Consider the following 18,100-nt stretch of genomic DNA (forward strand, 5'->3'; position numbering starts at 1 on the left):
CAGACTAGGTCTGTTACACATGCGCCCCCTACAGCGCTGGCTGAATCGCCACGTTCCAGCTCACGCATGGCTCTCGGGCCGATTAAAAAACAAGGTAGACCACAGCTGTGTGTTGGCTCTGGCTCCTTGGAAAAATCCTGTCTGGTATCAGACGGGCGTGAGCTTGGGCACTGTTACAAAGTGGAAAGTTATCTCGACAGATGCATCCAACCTAGGTTGGGGAGCCCTTCATGAGGGCAGGCCAGTCTCCGGTCTCTGGTCAGACTCAGAGAAGAGCCTTCACATAAACTGTCTAGAGATGAAAGCGGTCACACTATCGCTAAGAGCTTTCCTTCCGTACATAAAGCACCACCATGTCCTGATCCGAATGGAAAGCAGGTCAGTGGTAGCCTATATAAATCGCCAGGGCAGTCTAAGATCTATCGGTCTGCACACAATGGCGGAAAAAGTCCTAATATGGGCAGAGCGCAACCTGAGTTCGCTGAGAGCGACTCATGTGCCAGGCATTCTGAATCTGGGTCCGGACATGCTGTCAAGGGACAAAGTGTCCCCAGCAGAGTGGTCTCTTCACCCACATACGATTCAGACAATTTGGGGCAGGTTTGGAGAGGCAAAAGTGGATCTTTTCGCCTCACAAGACAATGCTCAATGCCTAATATATTTCTCCAAGCACAAGGATGCGTTGGCCCACGAATGGCCCAACCTTCCTTTTTATGCTTTTCCCCCAATCTCAATGTTACCTCAGGTCATAGAGAGGATCAGGGAAAGCAAGTGCGCTGTGCTTTTAATAGCTCCCCTTTGGAGAAATCAACCATGGTTCGCACTGCTAAGTCGGATGTCAGATACATCTCCGTGGCCAATACCGCTGAGGAGAGACCTCCTCATGCAGGCAAAACGGCAGATCTGGCATCCCCGTCCCGATCTATGGGCGCTTCATGTCTGGCCCATCAACGGGTACATGAGAACCTCTCTGAAAATGTTTTAAACACTATTTCTGAAGCTAGAGCCCCCGCGACCAGGCGGCTCTATTCAGGCAAATGGTCAGTCTTTTCGGACTGGTGTAAAGCACCCCACATAATTGTGAAGTGTCAGAAGTGCTCACTTTTTTACAAGAGCTACTGGACGCGGGTCGTTCCCCCTCCACGCTCAAAGTTTATGTGGCTGCTATAGCAGCGTATCACATTCAAGTGAACGGACTGTCACTGGGAAAGAACGATCTTATCGTGCGCTTTCTTAAAGGGGCTAGAAGGCTTCACCCACCTCGCCCCCCTTCAGTCCCTATATGGGACCTGTCCACGATCCTGGATGCTATGAAAGGCTCTACATTCGAGCCTCTGCATTCGGTGAGCTTAAAGCTCCTATCACTAAAGACCACTTTTCTGCTAGCGATCGCATCAGTTAAGCAGGTGGGTGATCTGCACGCGCTCTCAGTGAGCGCCTCTTGTCTGGAATTTGGGCCAAACGACTCCAAAGTCGTCCACAAACCAAGGCATGGATATGTACCTAAAGTGCTTTCAACTCCGTTCAGAGCACAGGTCATTTCACTTTCAGCACTCTCATCATTGTTAGATGAGGAAGATGCTAATTTGCTCTGTCCTGTCAGAGCGCTGAGAATATACATAGAGCATTCCGCTGCTTACAGGCAAACTGAACAGCTCTTTGTGTGCTTTTGCGGCCACACCCGCGGGTGCGCGGTTACAAAGCAGACCTTGTCGCGATGGATAGTGGATGCTATCTCGCTGGCTTATGAGTCTAAAGATCTCAGCTGCCCTATAGGCATCAAAGCCCATTCTACTAGAGGCATGGCCTCATCGTGGGCTTGGTCTACTGGCATTTCTCTGAATGATATCTGTGCGGCGGCAGGCTGGGCCTCCCCGTCCACTTTTATCAGGTTTTATAATTTAGATGTCCCTGCCTTACAGGCTTCTTGCTGTGTAATACATTTAACCCCTTAAGGCTCGACAGTCTGGTCTGGGTTAAGTATTTGTATAAGTCATAAGCACATTCCTTATACGACTCGAATTGTCTGGTCATTCATTATTCTTGGCCCGACTATGTCTGGTCTACACATATATATATATATATATATATATATATATATATATATATATATATATATATATATATACTACACGTATCTTGCGTGTTATTCTCATTAAATGGCCCGACTCAGGTCTGGCTCATATTGAGACTTTCATGATATCATATTACGGGCCCACTTAGGTCGGCTTGGGTATGGTGTCTCCGGGCTTCAGAGCCGTTAAGCGAGCACGGCGTTTTGCATTGGGTCCCCTAGCATTTAGCTAAACGCAATACGAGAGTACTCCCGAAAGGGAACGATTCGGTTACTAACGTAACCTCGGTTCCCTGAGAAGAGGGAACGAGTATTGCGTTTGCTTGCCGTGCTTTGCTTGCTCAGGAGTCGCTTCAGTCGATTAACCTGACTAACCTGGCGAGACAGGGTCTTATATACCTTTGCTATGCAAATTCTGATGCCCCTTGTGGCGGGAAAATAGAAGGACCTGATTGGTCCGTCCCGCCCAGCGGTCTCGCCATAGGTTCCTGCAGTGGCAGCGGCACAGCCAATCAGCACGCAGCAGCTTCCTGCTGAGACCTGTGCAGCTGCACTGCGAGTTATATAGTATTTTTAGGATAAAAATTTGCTTCAATATCTCGAGGAAAAGGAATTCCCCTAGCGTTTAGCTAAATGCAATACTCGTTCCCTCTTCTCAGGGAACCAAGGTTACGTTAGTAACCGAAGCGTTCATTTCAATTATCATACAGTGACAGTGTGGGCTTTAGATCAGTAATTAGATCAGTAATTTAGTTTATATGGTTAATTTAGTTTAATAATTATATTTATTTAGATATTTAGTTGAAAAATTTAGAAAAATGTAGTGTCCCCAAATGAGCACGCCAAGCCAGAGGCAACAGTGGCAAGGAAACCAAAACCCCATCAGGTGACCTAATGGAGAAAAATAAACCTTGGGAGAAACCAGGCTCAGTCAGGGTGCCAGTTCTCCTCTGGCCAATTAACAAGCAGTGTATGATTATTTTTCTGGCAACTTTACAGGTCAGAGGTCATAATAGATTGGAATATTCGAAGGATTGGAGGCAACACGCCGGAGACGGGTTTATTGAGGATGATGTGTTGATTTAAGAATTATTCAATTGTAATATTCGAACAATCAGAGTCATCACGCCGGAGACGGGTTCATTGAGGATGCCGTGTCGACGATGCAATTTCAGGGGAGTCTAATTGACACGGTCTCTGCAGACACTTCAGGGGAATGCGTTGGTCTTCTCTGGGCGCAGGTCCACCATCTGATCTGGATACGGCCCGGATCCAGCTGACTGCAGTAAACCTCGGGATAAAACAGAGAGACTATCATTACCGTAGATGCCATTCTTCTGATGATGTAACGAGTACATCAGGTGTTATGGGAAGTGTTCCCGGTTATGGCTGACCTAGTTAATGCAGCCTAACAATCATTTCATTGAAAAAGTGTTTTATGTGTATGCCACAGTAAAGAGATGTGTTTTTAGTCTAGATTTAAACTGACAGAGTGTGTCTGCTTCCCTTACAATGTTAGGAAGACTGTTCCAAAGTTTAGGTGCTAAATAGGAAAAGGATCGACTGCCTGCAGTTGATTTCGATATTCTCTGTATTATCAACTGGCCAGAATTGTGAGACCGCAGTAGACGTGATGGAGTATAATATGTTAAGAGCTCGCTCAAGTATTGGGGAGCTAAACCATTTAGTGCTTTGTAAGTAATAAGCAAGATTTTAAAATGTATGCGATGTTTAATAGGGAGCCAGTGCAGTGTTGACAGAACTGGGCTAATATGGTCATACTTCCTGGATCTAGTAAGAACTCGAGCTGCTGCGTTTTGGACCAGCTGGAGTTTATTTATTAAGCGAGCAGGGCAAAAAAATAATAATTAGATTAAAATAAATGAGTAAATCTATAAATTAGATATAAATAAAAAAAATTATAACTTTATTTGTTAGTTATTAATCTATTAAATAAGTTAAATGAGATTAAAATAAATACAAAACAAATGATTAATATAAATAAATATAATAGATTAAAATGTAATAAGCAAAATAAATAAGCAAGAAATAATAATACATTACTACATTGAGTATAACCAAATAATAATGTAACTAAAACTAATTTTAGATTTATAATATAATATTTTTTTTTTGTCTATAAATTGAGTGTTCATAAAAGACGGATGCCTTATACATTTTAGGATGGGGGTCCCTGGGGGTCCCTAAAACACAGGGATGATTATAATTGGGGATCTGTGGCATCTAAATGATTGAAAACCCCTGGCCTAAAATACCAACATCTATTTATTACAATCACTTTACAAAATAATATATTTAGAGGGCCTGAATTTCGGCATGGGATTGTGGATATTGCAAATAATTTCACTCGTTCTGCATACTTAAAAGGCAGGAAATTTGAGTCGCAAACATTTGTTCACTATATATCACGTAGGCTATTGAGTAAATTAATACACAATATCAGATCAAATCAGTAATTTGGAGTGATTCAGCGGTACCGCGACTTCTCTCTCTGTCTTATGAAGCACAAATGCACTACAAAGTGAGCTGCACGCTGCGATGCAAGACATTCACTTGCATTTCGGGACAGTTGACAGAATTACACACAAAGCAAAGTCAGTTAGGTCTTAATTGAACATAGTTGAGAAAGAAAAAATGTTTGATCCGTGCATTCACTCCTATGTCAAGTGACAGGAACCTCATAAACCTGCTGCTGTATGTGTCATTAAAGGTGTCAAATTATGCTTTTTAATGTTTTCCTTTTCCTTTAGTGTGTAATGCATCTGCTTGTGTATGTGTAAAATATGCACAGTTACAAAGCTCCCACAAAAGAGATTTATTCTAACAGAGAACAATCCTGCCTAATACGCCTCGATCGAAGTCCAGATATTACTTCCTCAAACGCCTACGTCATGGTTGCCCTGCTAGCTTAATAAATAAATTACAGCTGGTTCAAAACGCAGCAGCGCGAGTTCTTAATAGAACCAGGAAGTATGATCATATTAGCCCGGTTCTTTCAGCACTGCACTGACTCCCTAATCTTGTATAAATGTTAAAATATTGCTTATTACTTACAAAGTACTACATGGCTTAGCTCCCCAGTACTTGAGCGAGCTCTTAACGCATTATACTCCATCACGTCTATTGCGGTCTCAAAATTCTGGCCAGTTTGATACCTAGAATATCAAAATCAACTGCTGGCGGTCGATCCTTTTCCTATATAGCGCCTACTTCAGTCCCTATTCCCTAGCATTGTTTGGGAAGCAGACACATTCTGTCAGTATAAATCTGGGCTAAAAACATATCTCTTTACTATGGCATACACATAGAACATTATCACTTTCTATTCTTTAAATCAGTTAAATAATTGTTAGGCTGCATTAACTAGGTCTGCTGGAATCATGAAGGTGAATTGACTTGAATTGTAGTATTGTCGTCATGTCGCGCTATTTTTATTCTATTATTTTATTTATTTTTTGCATTAGGTTTATTAACCACCCTTTTTTTTTTTTTTAACACGCTTCACTCAAGTCCTTTCCGCTCCGTGCGAGTTGCTTCTCTCCTGTCTAAAGACATAAAGCACTACAAGAGCTGCAGATTACACTGTAATTTTAATAATAGTAGCAAAAACAAGGTGAGCAGCAAAAAAAAAATATTCGCTAAAATGCTTCAGAAAACGAGAATGCAGCAAATATAGTTATTTTTATCTGTCATTCATGACTCCGGTCTCCGGCCATTCAAACCAGGTTTGTGACGAGATTTATTTATTTTTTACATTTAGCATTAGGCTTGTTAATAAATAATAGTCTACAATATACACAATCATAACATAAGTGAAGTGTGAAGTGAATAACACTGATTATCTCTTCATCACGGCACCTGTTAGTGGGTGGGATATATTAGGCAGCAAGTGAACATTTTGTCCTCAAAGTTGATGTGTTAGAAACAGGAAAAGGGGGCAAGCGTAAGGATTTGAGCAAGTTTAACTAGGGGCAAATTGTGATGGCTAGACGACTGGGTCAGAGCGTCTCCAAAACTGCAACTCTTGTGGGGTGTTCCCAGTCTGAAGTGGGCAGTATCTATCAAAAGTAGTCCAAGGAAGGAACAGTGGTGAACCGGCAACAGGGTCATGGGCGGACAAGGTTCATTGATGCACGTTGGGAGTGAAGGCTGGACAGACAAGCTACTGTAGCTCAAATTACTTAAGAAGTTAATGTTGGCAGTGTGATGCTTTGGGCAATATTCTGCTGGGAAACCTTGGGACCTGCCATCCATGTGGATGTTACTTTGACACGTACCACCTACCGAAGCATTGTTGCAGACCATGCAGTACACCCTTTCATGAAAAAAGTATTCCCTGGTGGCGGTGGCCTCTTTAAGCAGAATAATGCGATAACTTTAACAAAATAAGAGATATCATTCAAAATGCATGTTATTTATTTTATTTTTTTTAATTAAAAATGTTGACACAAGACAAAAAAAAAATTTGCTGAAATTAATAGAATGACCCCATTCAAAAGTTTATGAACCATTGATTCTTAATACTGTGTGTTGTTACCTGGATGATCCACGGCTATTTTTTTTTGTTTTGTGATGGTTGTTCTTGACAACCATCTTGTTTGTTTGTCCTGAGCAGTTAAACTGCCCACAATTCTTCCGAAAAATCCTCTAGATCCTGCAAATTCTTCAGTTGTACAGCATCTTTTGCATGTTTGAACCCTTTCCAGCAGGGACTGCATGATTTTGATATCCATCTTTTCACACTGATGACAATTTAGGGACTCAAACACAACTATTAAAAACTTAATTTGTCTTCTGGGAAACATGTAAGTATCATTTGTTGATTCCTAAAGGAGGACTAAATGAAAAAAATATATATATTTAAACAAAATAAGAAAAAATTGGACCATCCTATTAAAAAGATTTCACTTAATGCATCATGTTTCCTTCTGGAGCATCAGTGAATGTTTGAACCTTTTTTAATAATTTTAAAGTCCCTCAATTGTCCTGTGTGAAAAGATGGATCTCAATATCATACAGTCACTGCTGGAAAGGGTTCAAATATGCGAAAGATGCTGGAAAACTGAAGATTTTTCTGAAGAACATTGGGCAGTTTAACTACTCAGGACAAACAAGAGACTCAAGAACAACCATCACAAAACAAAACAAAAAACAGCAGTGGATCATCCAGGGATCAACACAGTATTAAGAATCAAGGGTTCATTAAAGTTTTGAATGGAGTCATTTTAATATATTTAACTATTTGTTTTTGTCTCGTGGACTATACGTCAACATTTTTTAATGTAAAATATCTTATTCAAGACAGGGTAACACTTTATAATAACTACACGCTATGAAGCATTAGTTAAGCATTAGTAAATATTTAATTCATCATTCATAAAGCATTAATAGACATAAATAGGCAGTTTATAAATGCAGCTATAAATGCTTTATTCTTGGTTTATAAGCATATCTATACTGTGTTTAATTTTCATACATTATAAATGATCAATTTATCATTTCTAAATTAAGTATTACATCATTTACAAACCAGTTTTTAGGAGTTGTCAGTGGTTCATATGATAATTTAGAAAGTGTAAGTAAATGATTAATAAACTATTTAAATGAACATTTATACATATTATTTAGACATATAGTAATAGTTACTCAGTGTGTTAATACATGCTTTATTAACATGTATTTCCACTGTAATTCATGATTAATTCAGGTAGTTATAAAACATTTAGTAGTTGTTAGTTAACTATTTTTGTGAGCTCATCTAAAGTGAGGACTATTTATGCCTCGTAAAGCTTTTACAAAGGGGATATAAAGGCTCAGTTCTCTTCTGCACTTCTGTTCTCTAATGTTTTAAAGTTAATGTTTTGACACTGCAAAAATATTTTATTATATTATTATTGTTTTATCTAAATTGTATTTGTTGTATTTTGGCACTCCTGTAATCCAGTGTGATCCACTGATACATTTTTATTCAGCAATGTTTACACTTTACATAAATGTATTTTTATATCAGATTGCAGAGGCTTAGTTTCATTTGACTGCAGTTATGGTTTCTGGCGGTCTACAGGAATATTATTTTCTATGACATTAAATAGGTTTAATTTTAATTTGATATTAAGTTACTAGTTGTACAGTCTCCATTTTTGGATTTTTAAATAAATATGTCTATGTGCTATATTCCTCCTGTGTTGTATTTTGTTTCCTTTATCTGTTCAGAAGAGAACCAAGCCTTTAAATCTTTGTAAAAGCTTTACGAGGCATAAATAGTCCTTACTTTAGATGAGCTCACAAAAATAGTTTACCGACATCTAGTAATTGTTTTATAACTACTTGAATGAATCATGAATTACAGTAGTAATACATGTTGATAAAGCATTTATTAACACCCTGAGTAACTATTACTATATGTCTAAATAATAAGATGTATAAATGTACATTTAAATAGTTTATTAATCCTTTACTTACACTTTCTAAATGATCATATGAATCATTGACAACTCCTAAATAAATAATGTAATACTTCATTTAGAAATTATAAATTGATAATTTATAAAGCATGAAAATACAATTATTAAACACATTATAGATATGCTTATAAATCAAGAATAAAGCATTTATAGCTGTGTTTATAAACTACTTAATGTATATTAATGCTTTATAAACGATGAATTAACAATTTACTAATGCTTAACTAATGCTTCATAGCGTGTGGTTATTATAAAGTGTTACCCAAGACGGTACTAAATAAAAAATAACATGCATTTTGTATGATCTCTCATATTTTGTAAAAATTATTCACATTTTCACAGATTCTGCAAGGGGTTCACATTCTTTTTCTTGCAACATAAATATATATGGACCTCTAGGAACTTTAATTGAATACAGTATGTGAAAAATAATGTTTGTTTTTTTGTTTTTTTTTACATTAATGCATGTTCAAGTATTCTATTACAGCCAATAAACAAAATAATGACCCTTAAAATAGCATTATATGACCCCTTTCATGTTAATGAAAAAAAATGAGAAAATCACTCACTGCTCTTGACTGAATAACTTTTGCAATATTAACCTGTTAAACTGCAACCCCACTTTGGGGCTCACAGCTGAAAACGACCTACCTGAATTAAAACAATTATAGCTCCTGAGAACAGTGTGCTACAGGCACAATTAAGGTATCTTTGGAAAGAAGACACTTGGGACTCTACTAAAAAGCAATCAGAGTTGATAATTCTCAAACAGATAAAAAATTATAATAGTTGAAATGCCTCAAAAATTATTTGCACTACACAGAATGTTGTATTATTTCATGTAAAAATATATGAAAATAGACCTGGAGGAATCCAGTTCAGTTATGGATTGAAAGCCACACGACTTATCAGTTTATATTTCAAGTTTGAGGAAGATATAATGAAAAATGTGGTTCCTGCAAGCTTTTTTCCAAGACTATGTCTGTTCCATTTCTCCCTCCGCCTGCTTGAGGCACATCCCCAGAAATGACATCTCCCAACTAAAACAATTGCAGTTGCTAAACAATTTGCACTACATGCACAATTTAGACATCTTTAAAAAGAAGACACTTTAGAGTTTATTACCCAAACATTAAAGTAGAAAAAAACTTAGAAAGACAAACAGTTATAGAAGTTGAAGTGTCTTGAAGATGATTTGTGCTACAATGAACACTTTATTATTTGATGTAAAAATATATGAAAATAAGCCTGGAGGAATCCAGTTAGTTAATGAATTGAAAGGCAAAAGTCTCATCAGTTTATATTTAAAATTTGACGAAGATATCATGAAAAATGGGGTTCCTGCATGCTTTTTTCTAAGAATATGTCCAGGTGCCAAGAAACCTACAGGAGACTTGATAACCTAATGTTATGAAGTGTACTGCAAGCTGTTTTAGCCATCATATATGATGCTTGAATGCTTTTTCAACTATAAAATAATAGGCAGAACCATAAGACTTTGTATTAGTGATTTATTTGTACAACAGAACTTATAAAAATATAATAAAAATGAAATATTAATAAAAAAGAGCTAAACTTCTTTGCAACTGAAAATACAACAAGTAATATAAGTATAATAACTATAAATATAACTAGTAATATAAATAACAATATAATATAAATATATAGCTATAAAAACACACACAATTTGCAAATGTAAAAAAAAAAAACATTTACTGGCCTTTTACTGGCGGATTCAGGTCTACAACAGCAAGTGCAGATCTTGAAGAATCTGAAAGCGTTCTTCTCTTTTCTGCTGGTTGGCTGGTGCTTGGATGCCATAGCTCATCTGAAGACTCAACCTGATGCCTGTAGAATGGCAAGGAAAGGAATGAGAATTAGCACTGCATGTCCTATTTCTGTATAGTTTGCCCATTCAATCAACAATCACACTGTCATCATTCACTCTAATTACAGGCCATCCCATGAACAATGAAACTGATGGGCAGTCGGTTAGACAGCATTCATATTGACGGCGGCCCATACATTCTCACACAGCCCAAGCATCAATCTAACGGCCGGCTATACAGTGAGCATTCATATTGACGGCGACCCATACATTCTCACACAGTCCTACAATCAATATAATGGCCTGTGATACAGTGAGCATTCAACAATCACACAGATGGTCGGCCGTCCAGAACTTTTCTTTTTTCGTCAATTTGTTTTTGTAGCACAGGGGAAAAAAATGCATTTTATATATTATATATATATATATTTTTTTTTTCTGTGTGTGCTAGAAAAAATGCTAAATATCAGTATATGTATAATCTATACTGGTATATTGTAATTTTTCTAGCACACAGGAAAAACATAAAATAAATACAGTCTCAATATATATATATATATATATATATATATATATATATATATATATATATATATATATATATATATATATATATATATATATATATAAACAATTACATGTGTTATATATATATATATGTTTTATTTACACACACATGGGGAAAAATTATATATACTTTTTCCCCATGTGTGCTAGGAAAAATGCAAAATATCAGCATATGTATAATGCATACTGGTATATTGTAATTTTTCTAGCACACAGGAAAAACATAAAATAAATACAGTCTCAATATATATATATATATATATATATATATATATATATATATATATATATATATATATATATATATATATATATATATATATAAACAATTACATGTGTTATATATATATATATATATATATATATATATATATATATGTTTTATTTACACACACATGGGGAAAAATTATATACTTTTTCCCCATGTGTGCTAGGAAAAATGCAAAATATCAGCATATGTATAATGCATACTGGTATATTGCATTTTTTCTAGCACACAGAAACAATAAAATACATACATTCTCACACACATTCTCAATATACATAAACAACTACACATAGCAACTCACCGGTATATTATTGGATCAACTTCTCTGTCAACAAGCACCGTCACCGCTGTGTTCACTCTCCTTTTTCACATCGCTGCTTCGAGTGAGCTCAAATAAAGCATTTCAGCACAATAAAAACTTCTTTTGACGATCCATTGGATAATACATTCCGTCCAGTTAGTAAGATTAGCAAACAGTTACTACAAAGAGACCTCTGTTTGTTTACTAGCGCGTTAGCTTTTAGCTGTCAGATGGGGGGTGTCAGGCTCGCTGCATCTCGTCGGAGATAGCGCCACATTGGCACATTCAGATGAATAAATATTCACGCCCATGTGACAAACATACACATGCAAGGTCTCGTTGGAATCGTGTGCTCATTGGCTACATTTTCTGTCAGTCATGACGATTCAATGCTTTTATTGGCTCCAGATAAACAGACATTATCATTGGATGAGCACGTCATGACATCAGATAAAACGATCGCTATGGTTGGATATTTTTGACTATATCGCGGCTATCTTTGCATGTTTTTGAGTGGGGTTAGTTGGATTTTGTTCGTAACATTCTAAGCTTTAAACCCATGCCACTTTATTCTACCGGGAGACTGTTTTTGGTGCATTATTTTATTGCATAACAGTCTAGTATGATACTTCGCTCCGCAGAAATGCAATGTAAACAAAGGATTAACCATCAATATTACACCGTTATTGTTTCGTTGGATTAAAATGCTCTATGGGATGTTATTCAGTGGACCCTCACCTTTCCATTCGTTCTGGAATTGTTTGCAATGGATGCGTGTTTGGCTCGTAATTAGGACACTAAAGGTATGTACTCTGTTTTTATTTATAAAATCGTTGATGTGTATTGCTTACATTGATGCAAAAATACAGCCGTTATAAGCTTTTCAATGAAAAACAGTGGTCTGTCCTCGATGCTTGAGGTTTAGACCTTTAGAATGATATATAGTTTGTCAAGATTAATGATGTTTTTTTACGTTAAATCTATTAACAAACATTACACTCGTGCTAAAAATAGCGCTTCAACCCGTGCACGTGCTCATGAAGCTTATCTGTTTTTAATTTATAGTAAAGACTAACCAGACTATTAATTTTTACATTTGATTATTCGATTTCTGTAGTATTAATGTAGCTGAATACTACTTACTATGATGAAAAACTTCAATTTGTATCTTTATTCTATTGTACTTTTTGTGTTACTGCATGTAATTTATTTGTTCTTATTTTAGTGACTGTTTACAGACTATAAATAAAATTCAAAATGTGAAATCAAGCTTCCTTGTGCTGTGTGTAAGCTATTGTGCAAAACATTAGGCCATTGTAAAAACACAAAGTGAGCAAACATTTAGGATTTACGTGAGATTTAATTAAAAAAAAGTCTAAACCCCAACATAACCATGCCATTCTCAGATCCAAGTTAAATGCATTTATAATCACATTAAAACATACCACTGGTGAACTAAATACCACAGAAAACAGCTTAATTTACAGATATGCTTATTTATTTACATGAGTAAATGTAAATCATTGTTTTCTAGTTTTATTGATGATTAATTCACCAAAGGTATTTTAATTATGTCACTATATGTGCGATCCTCATTATTTATATTTTTAAATAATTAAATAAAAAATGCCAAATACAAAATAAATACATAATTTATAAAAATAAATACATGAATGAATGAATAAATGCTTCTCTGATTGTAACATATTATACTGTCTGATAAACAGTTATTAAAAAAAGAAAGAGAAAAAAGATACTGCTCCATTAAATAGCTTTTTAGTAGTTTTTAGCATAGCTACTTAGATACTTTAATCAACCGGAAAGCCAGACCTTATTAACTTCTTTAAAATATAATTATCTTGCAGCAAAGTTTCAAAGTAGTTTCACCAACACTTTTTGCATTTTAATGAGTCTGAAAGCGACAAATTGACCCTTTTGAGTCATTTGACAGAATTTATATCTGCCTCACAGGAGCAGCAACTCTCTTTGCAGGATCAAGACGAAAAGGCCACAAAGCCAATCTTCTCATTGAGATTCGTAACTTAATATGCAAGCAAATTACTTCAGCGCACACTCAATTATTCGCTGCTCACGCTACTGCTGAACCCTGAATACAGTCCAAGGATGTGTGAAGCCAATATGCCAATACTTAAAATAATAAATTGTCCAGCTTTTGACATAAAGAAGCCTTTGAATGTGCAATGAAAGATGCACAGGCATATTGCTTTTGACCCCACATCTTCCCCAGTGTAGACGTCTGTAAATCTAAGATTGCTTTATTCTTTCCCCCCACCCCTCTCCGGCCCGTCTGCAATATGAAAGCAGGTAGCGAGAGTTTCTTCTTGACACAGATCAATAAGCAGCCTTGCTATTCGTTATCAGAGATGGCTTGTAGAGATCCGGTGGTGGGGGTGGCTGCAGGGCTCTCATGATGGATGAAAGAAAAATTGACCCTAAGATCAGCCACTGCACACGCTTTAATCTCTTTTTTTTTTTTTTCGCTGAAAGTGGAGACAACAAACAGATGTGGCACGCAATGACGCCGCAAAGCTCTCAAATTTGATGTGACCATCAACAATTGCGTTTGAATTGGGTCCATTCATCCACAACAAAAACAATACTAAATGCAAATAGAAATAGAAATATACAAATATATATGACAAAAATGTCAATGCAGATAAGTATAATTAACAAAGCAAAATAAAAAGAGAATAAAAACTTCCCAGTCAAATTAGACAGATACAAAAATAAAAAAATAACATTAAAAAGAAAGAAAGAAAGACCGACACACAGAAAGAATCGTCTCTCAGCATCCGATCACAAATTCAGTTCTCTTACGTGTCTTATTGAGCTTGAATTGTCGAATACACACACAATTATGTCAAAATAGCCATCATGTGGAGTATTCATGTAAATACAGCCAGATGTGTCTCAAGTGAAAGAAAACAGTTGGGTGTAAACCGGATGAGTATCAGTATAATGGAACCGTGCGTTGGTCTTAAAGTGAAAGGAGCCTAATATACCTACCTGCTGCTCTGTGTCATTAATGTGAATCAAACAAAAAAGAAAATAACTTACTGCTCTTGACTGAATAACTTTTTTTTAGCTTTAATAAGAATAACTTGTATATTTATATTTATTCATGCAGTGAAGACTATGCAATATTTTATTTTTATATTTGATTATTAAATATCTGTACCAATTCTAACTACATGTTAAATAAACCTATTGTACCTGAAAATGTTTATTAGTTTAATTCATATTTTATCTTGTAAAATCATTTTATATTTTAATGGTCCCTATTGTTTGTAATTTGCTTATTTTGGACACTTTCACAGGCAGTTTTAGTCCTTGGCAGTGTGAATTACCATTGAAGTGTGAACATATCTCCATTGTGTTTCAAAAAAAGAAGGAAAAAAAATTATACAGTTAATTGTTATATCAGATGTGTTCAGTCCTACCTTAGTCGTGGAGGTTGTGCAGGTGGGAGCTAATCGCTTGCAGGTCAGCTCGCTATTGGACGTGCTGGTTGTCCCGGTGACCGGGGTGGGCAACAGCGAGGGGATCATGGGCAGAGGGAGGAGGCCGGGACGGTTGTTGCCACTGTTGGGGATGGAGGAGGCAGACGTGGAGACACAGCCATTAACTGTGCCACCGCAGCTGCTGTGGGTGGTGCAGCGCTCCCTCCGCTCCCACACGCCACGGAAATCCCGCTCAAAACGCTGATGGTACCGTGACATCATGACAGAGCGTATCAGGAGAACGAGAGACACTTCTGCTCACGGGCAGCTGGAGAAAACCTAATGGAGAATAACAACACATCTTATATTAACATTTTTAAAAAATATACTGTTGCTTTTACAAATAAACACCAACATGGAAACCTAAGCTCAATGGAAATGACATTTTTGCAAAAACATGCTTATACATTCAAGATACATACATAGATTAAATACTGTTATGATAGCAAAAAACTTTTATCATAGTGCATGATTTGTACAATAATATATTTTGATTGTTTGCATCACATAACCAGCTTCATATGTTCAACTGTTCTGATGCTGTAAACTTGCTCTGTATTTCATCTGGTGCACCAGTGAAACACGAGTCGCAACCAAAGAGCTCAAAGAACAGAGCTAAAATGACTTTGTTTCTTCAGCAAATGCATTTTTAATTTCATATTTGCTTTTGTTAACACTATCGTATAGATTTAGAGTCAGGTTTAATGTAGGTGGTGGTACATCCTTTTCAAACGAGATAGAGCATTAACCTTTTAGTGCCATTCACCGGGCACTTCATTTTCAAGCTGCCACAATACATACAACAGCTAATGTAAAGCAGAACAATAAAAACTAATTCAAAATATTAATAAAAACTCTAGTATATCTCAGTAATACTAAAATAATTCTGCTTCAAAGTCAACCAAAACAATGCTAAATGCAAATATAAATATAAATAAATAAAAATAAAATGCAAATAAGTATATAGGTATTGTATACAAACATTTTGAAATAAACCTAATAAATCTGTTGCAACAGTCACGTTTAACTGTTCTGAAGAAAATTTTATTTACATGAGTACATGAGTTTTTTTTCTTTTTTCACGCATCTGGAATAGAGAAATAAATGGTATTGCTAATAGTGAATCTTGTGGACATGTCACTTGAAAAGCAAATTGTTCGAGCAACTTATTTCAGTTTTTGCAGAAATGTATCCAGTCAAGTATTTCCAATGGTCAAGTATTTTCTCTGTAGATCAAAGATCGGCTTATGATAAATTACACGGAAATAAAATAAATACAAATACGCCTGCCTTTACATGCACAATACAAGACATTTTGGACAATTGGCCAATGACATCCCATTCTTATTCTGTAGGGTTTAATATGGAGTTGGCCCACCCTTTGCAGCTATAACAGCTTCAACTCTTGAAGGCTTTCCACAAGGTTTAGAAGTGTGTTTATGGGATTTTTTTATTCTAGAAGCGCATTTGTGAGATCAGGCACTGATGTTGGACGAGGCTTGGCTCGCAGTCTCCGCTCTAATTCATCCCAAAGGTGTTCTACCGGGTTAAGGTCAGGACTCAGTGCAGGCCAGCCAAGTTCTTCCACACCAAACTCGCTCATCCATGTCTTTATGGACCTTGCTTTGTGCACTGGTGCGCAGTCATGTTGGAACATGAAGGGACCATCCCCAAACTGTTCCCACAAAGTTGTGAGCATGAAATTGTCCAAAATGTCTTATATGCTGAAGCATTAAGAATTCCTTTTTTTACTGTAATTAAGGGGCCAACCTCAACCCCTGAGGAACAACCCCACACCATAATCCCAAACTGCCAAACCCAGACTCGTCAATCGGATTGCCAGACAGAGAAGCGTTATTCGACACTCCAGAGAACATGTCTCTGACGACGCTTTGCATTGCACTTGGTGATGTAAGACTTGGATGTAGCTGCTCGGCCATGGAAACCCAGTCCATGAGTTCTTGAGCTAATCTGAAGGCCACACAAAGTTTGGAGGTCTGTAGCTATTGACTCTGCAGAAAGTTAGCGACTTCTGCACACTGTGCGCCTCAGCATGCGCTGACCCCGCTCTGTGATCTACATTTGTGATGAGTGATGCAATTACATATAACATTTTGCACGGCACCTAACTTTTTCTGCAGCAGTTTGTTTCTGCTATAAAGAAGCGATATCTCCATCTAAGGGCTTTGAAGGTACCATCTTGTGCGTTTTGCCTTTACTCTCCCAAACTTGTCAATAAGGCTACTTTATGTGATTGAGAGTGCATTAGCAGGTAGTTGTCATGACTGCAGACGAAACCAGGACAATCCGGTGCAAGTTGACTATTTAATTTTACTTAACATTATTTTATTTATCCACTATATTGACAAGACCTTTTTGAAGGATATTGATTCAATTATGGCCTTTTTGTGCACTTGAGCTTAACTGAGACGAGAGTTTGCAGACGTTTAAGATGCTCTTCTGTCGACCTTGATTTATTGCAATATTGAGGTGTTCAGTTTTATTTAGATTTTAGACATAAAACATGATTTCTTCACCTTACAAATCAATTGTTTCTTGGTTCACTGGCATGTCTCTTAATGCATCTTTGAACCTACATTCAGTAGGCCACGAGTAAAATACTTAAGTGCTGTTAAAATCAGATACTCTAAGAATTTTACTCAAGTTTATTGGAATTGGTGACTTGTAACTTGTAATGGAGTCATTTTCACCCTAAGGTATCTGTACTTTTACTCAAATATGGTTATCAATTAATAGTTCCTCTAATATACACCTCTGTCTGTGGCCATGGAAGTGATTGGAAAACCTGAATATAAACCATGCCATTTAAAGACACTTTTTGGGTGCTTTTCAGTGCAAATATTAATGTATGCAATTAACTATGATTATTGTGATTAATTAATCAGCACATCCTATAATTCATCAAAAATGATTCAATTGACAGCCGTAATAAAAAAATAAAAAAAACTCAATGAGAATTAATCATTTTATTTTTTTAGAGTTAGTGCAATTATCTTATATTTTGAACCCTGGCGGAAATCTGAAAGTATTAAACA

General features: G+C 36.5%; 1 protein-coding gene across 1 annotated transcript in view; it reads right to left on the minus strand.

Annotated features, from left to right (window-relative positions):
* The window catches only part of LOC307135753 (kelch-like protein 29), a 253,422-nt gene that overhangs the window by 190,771 nt on the left and 44,551 nt on the right, over positions 1–18,100 (minus strand). Inside the window, exon 3 of the mRNA XM_079832392.1 lies at positions 14,985–15,323. Within this exon, the coding sequence (XP_079688518.1) occupies positions 14,985–15,266 (282 nt within the window). The 5' untranslated portion in view covers positions 15,267–15,323. The remainder of the gene's footprint in view (positions 1–14,984; positions 15,324–18,100) is intronic.

This window comes from Gobio gobio, assembly GCF_949357685.1.
Source record: "Gobio gobio genome assembly, chromosome: 13".
Classification (NCBI taxonomy): Eukaryota; Metazoa; Chordata; class Actinopteri; order Cypriniformes; family Gobionidae; genus Gobio; species Gobio gobio.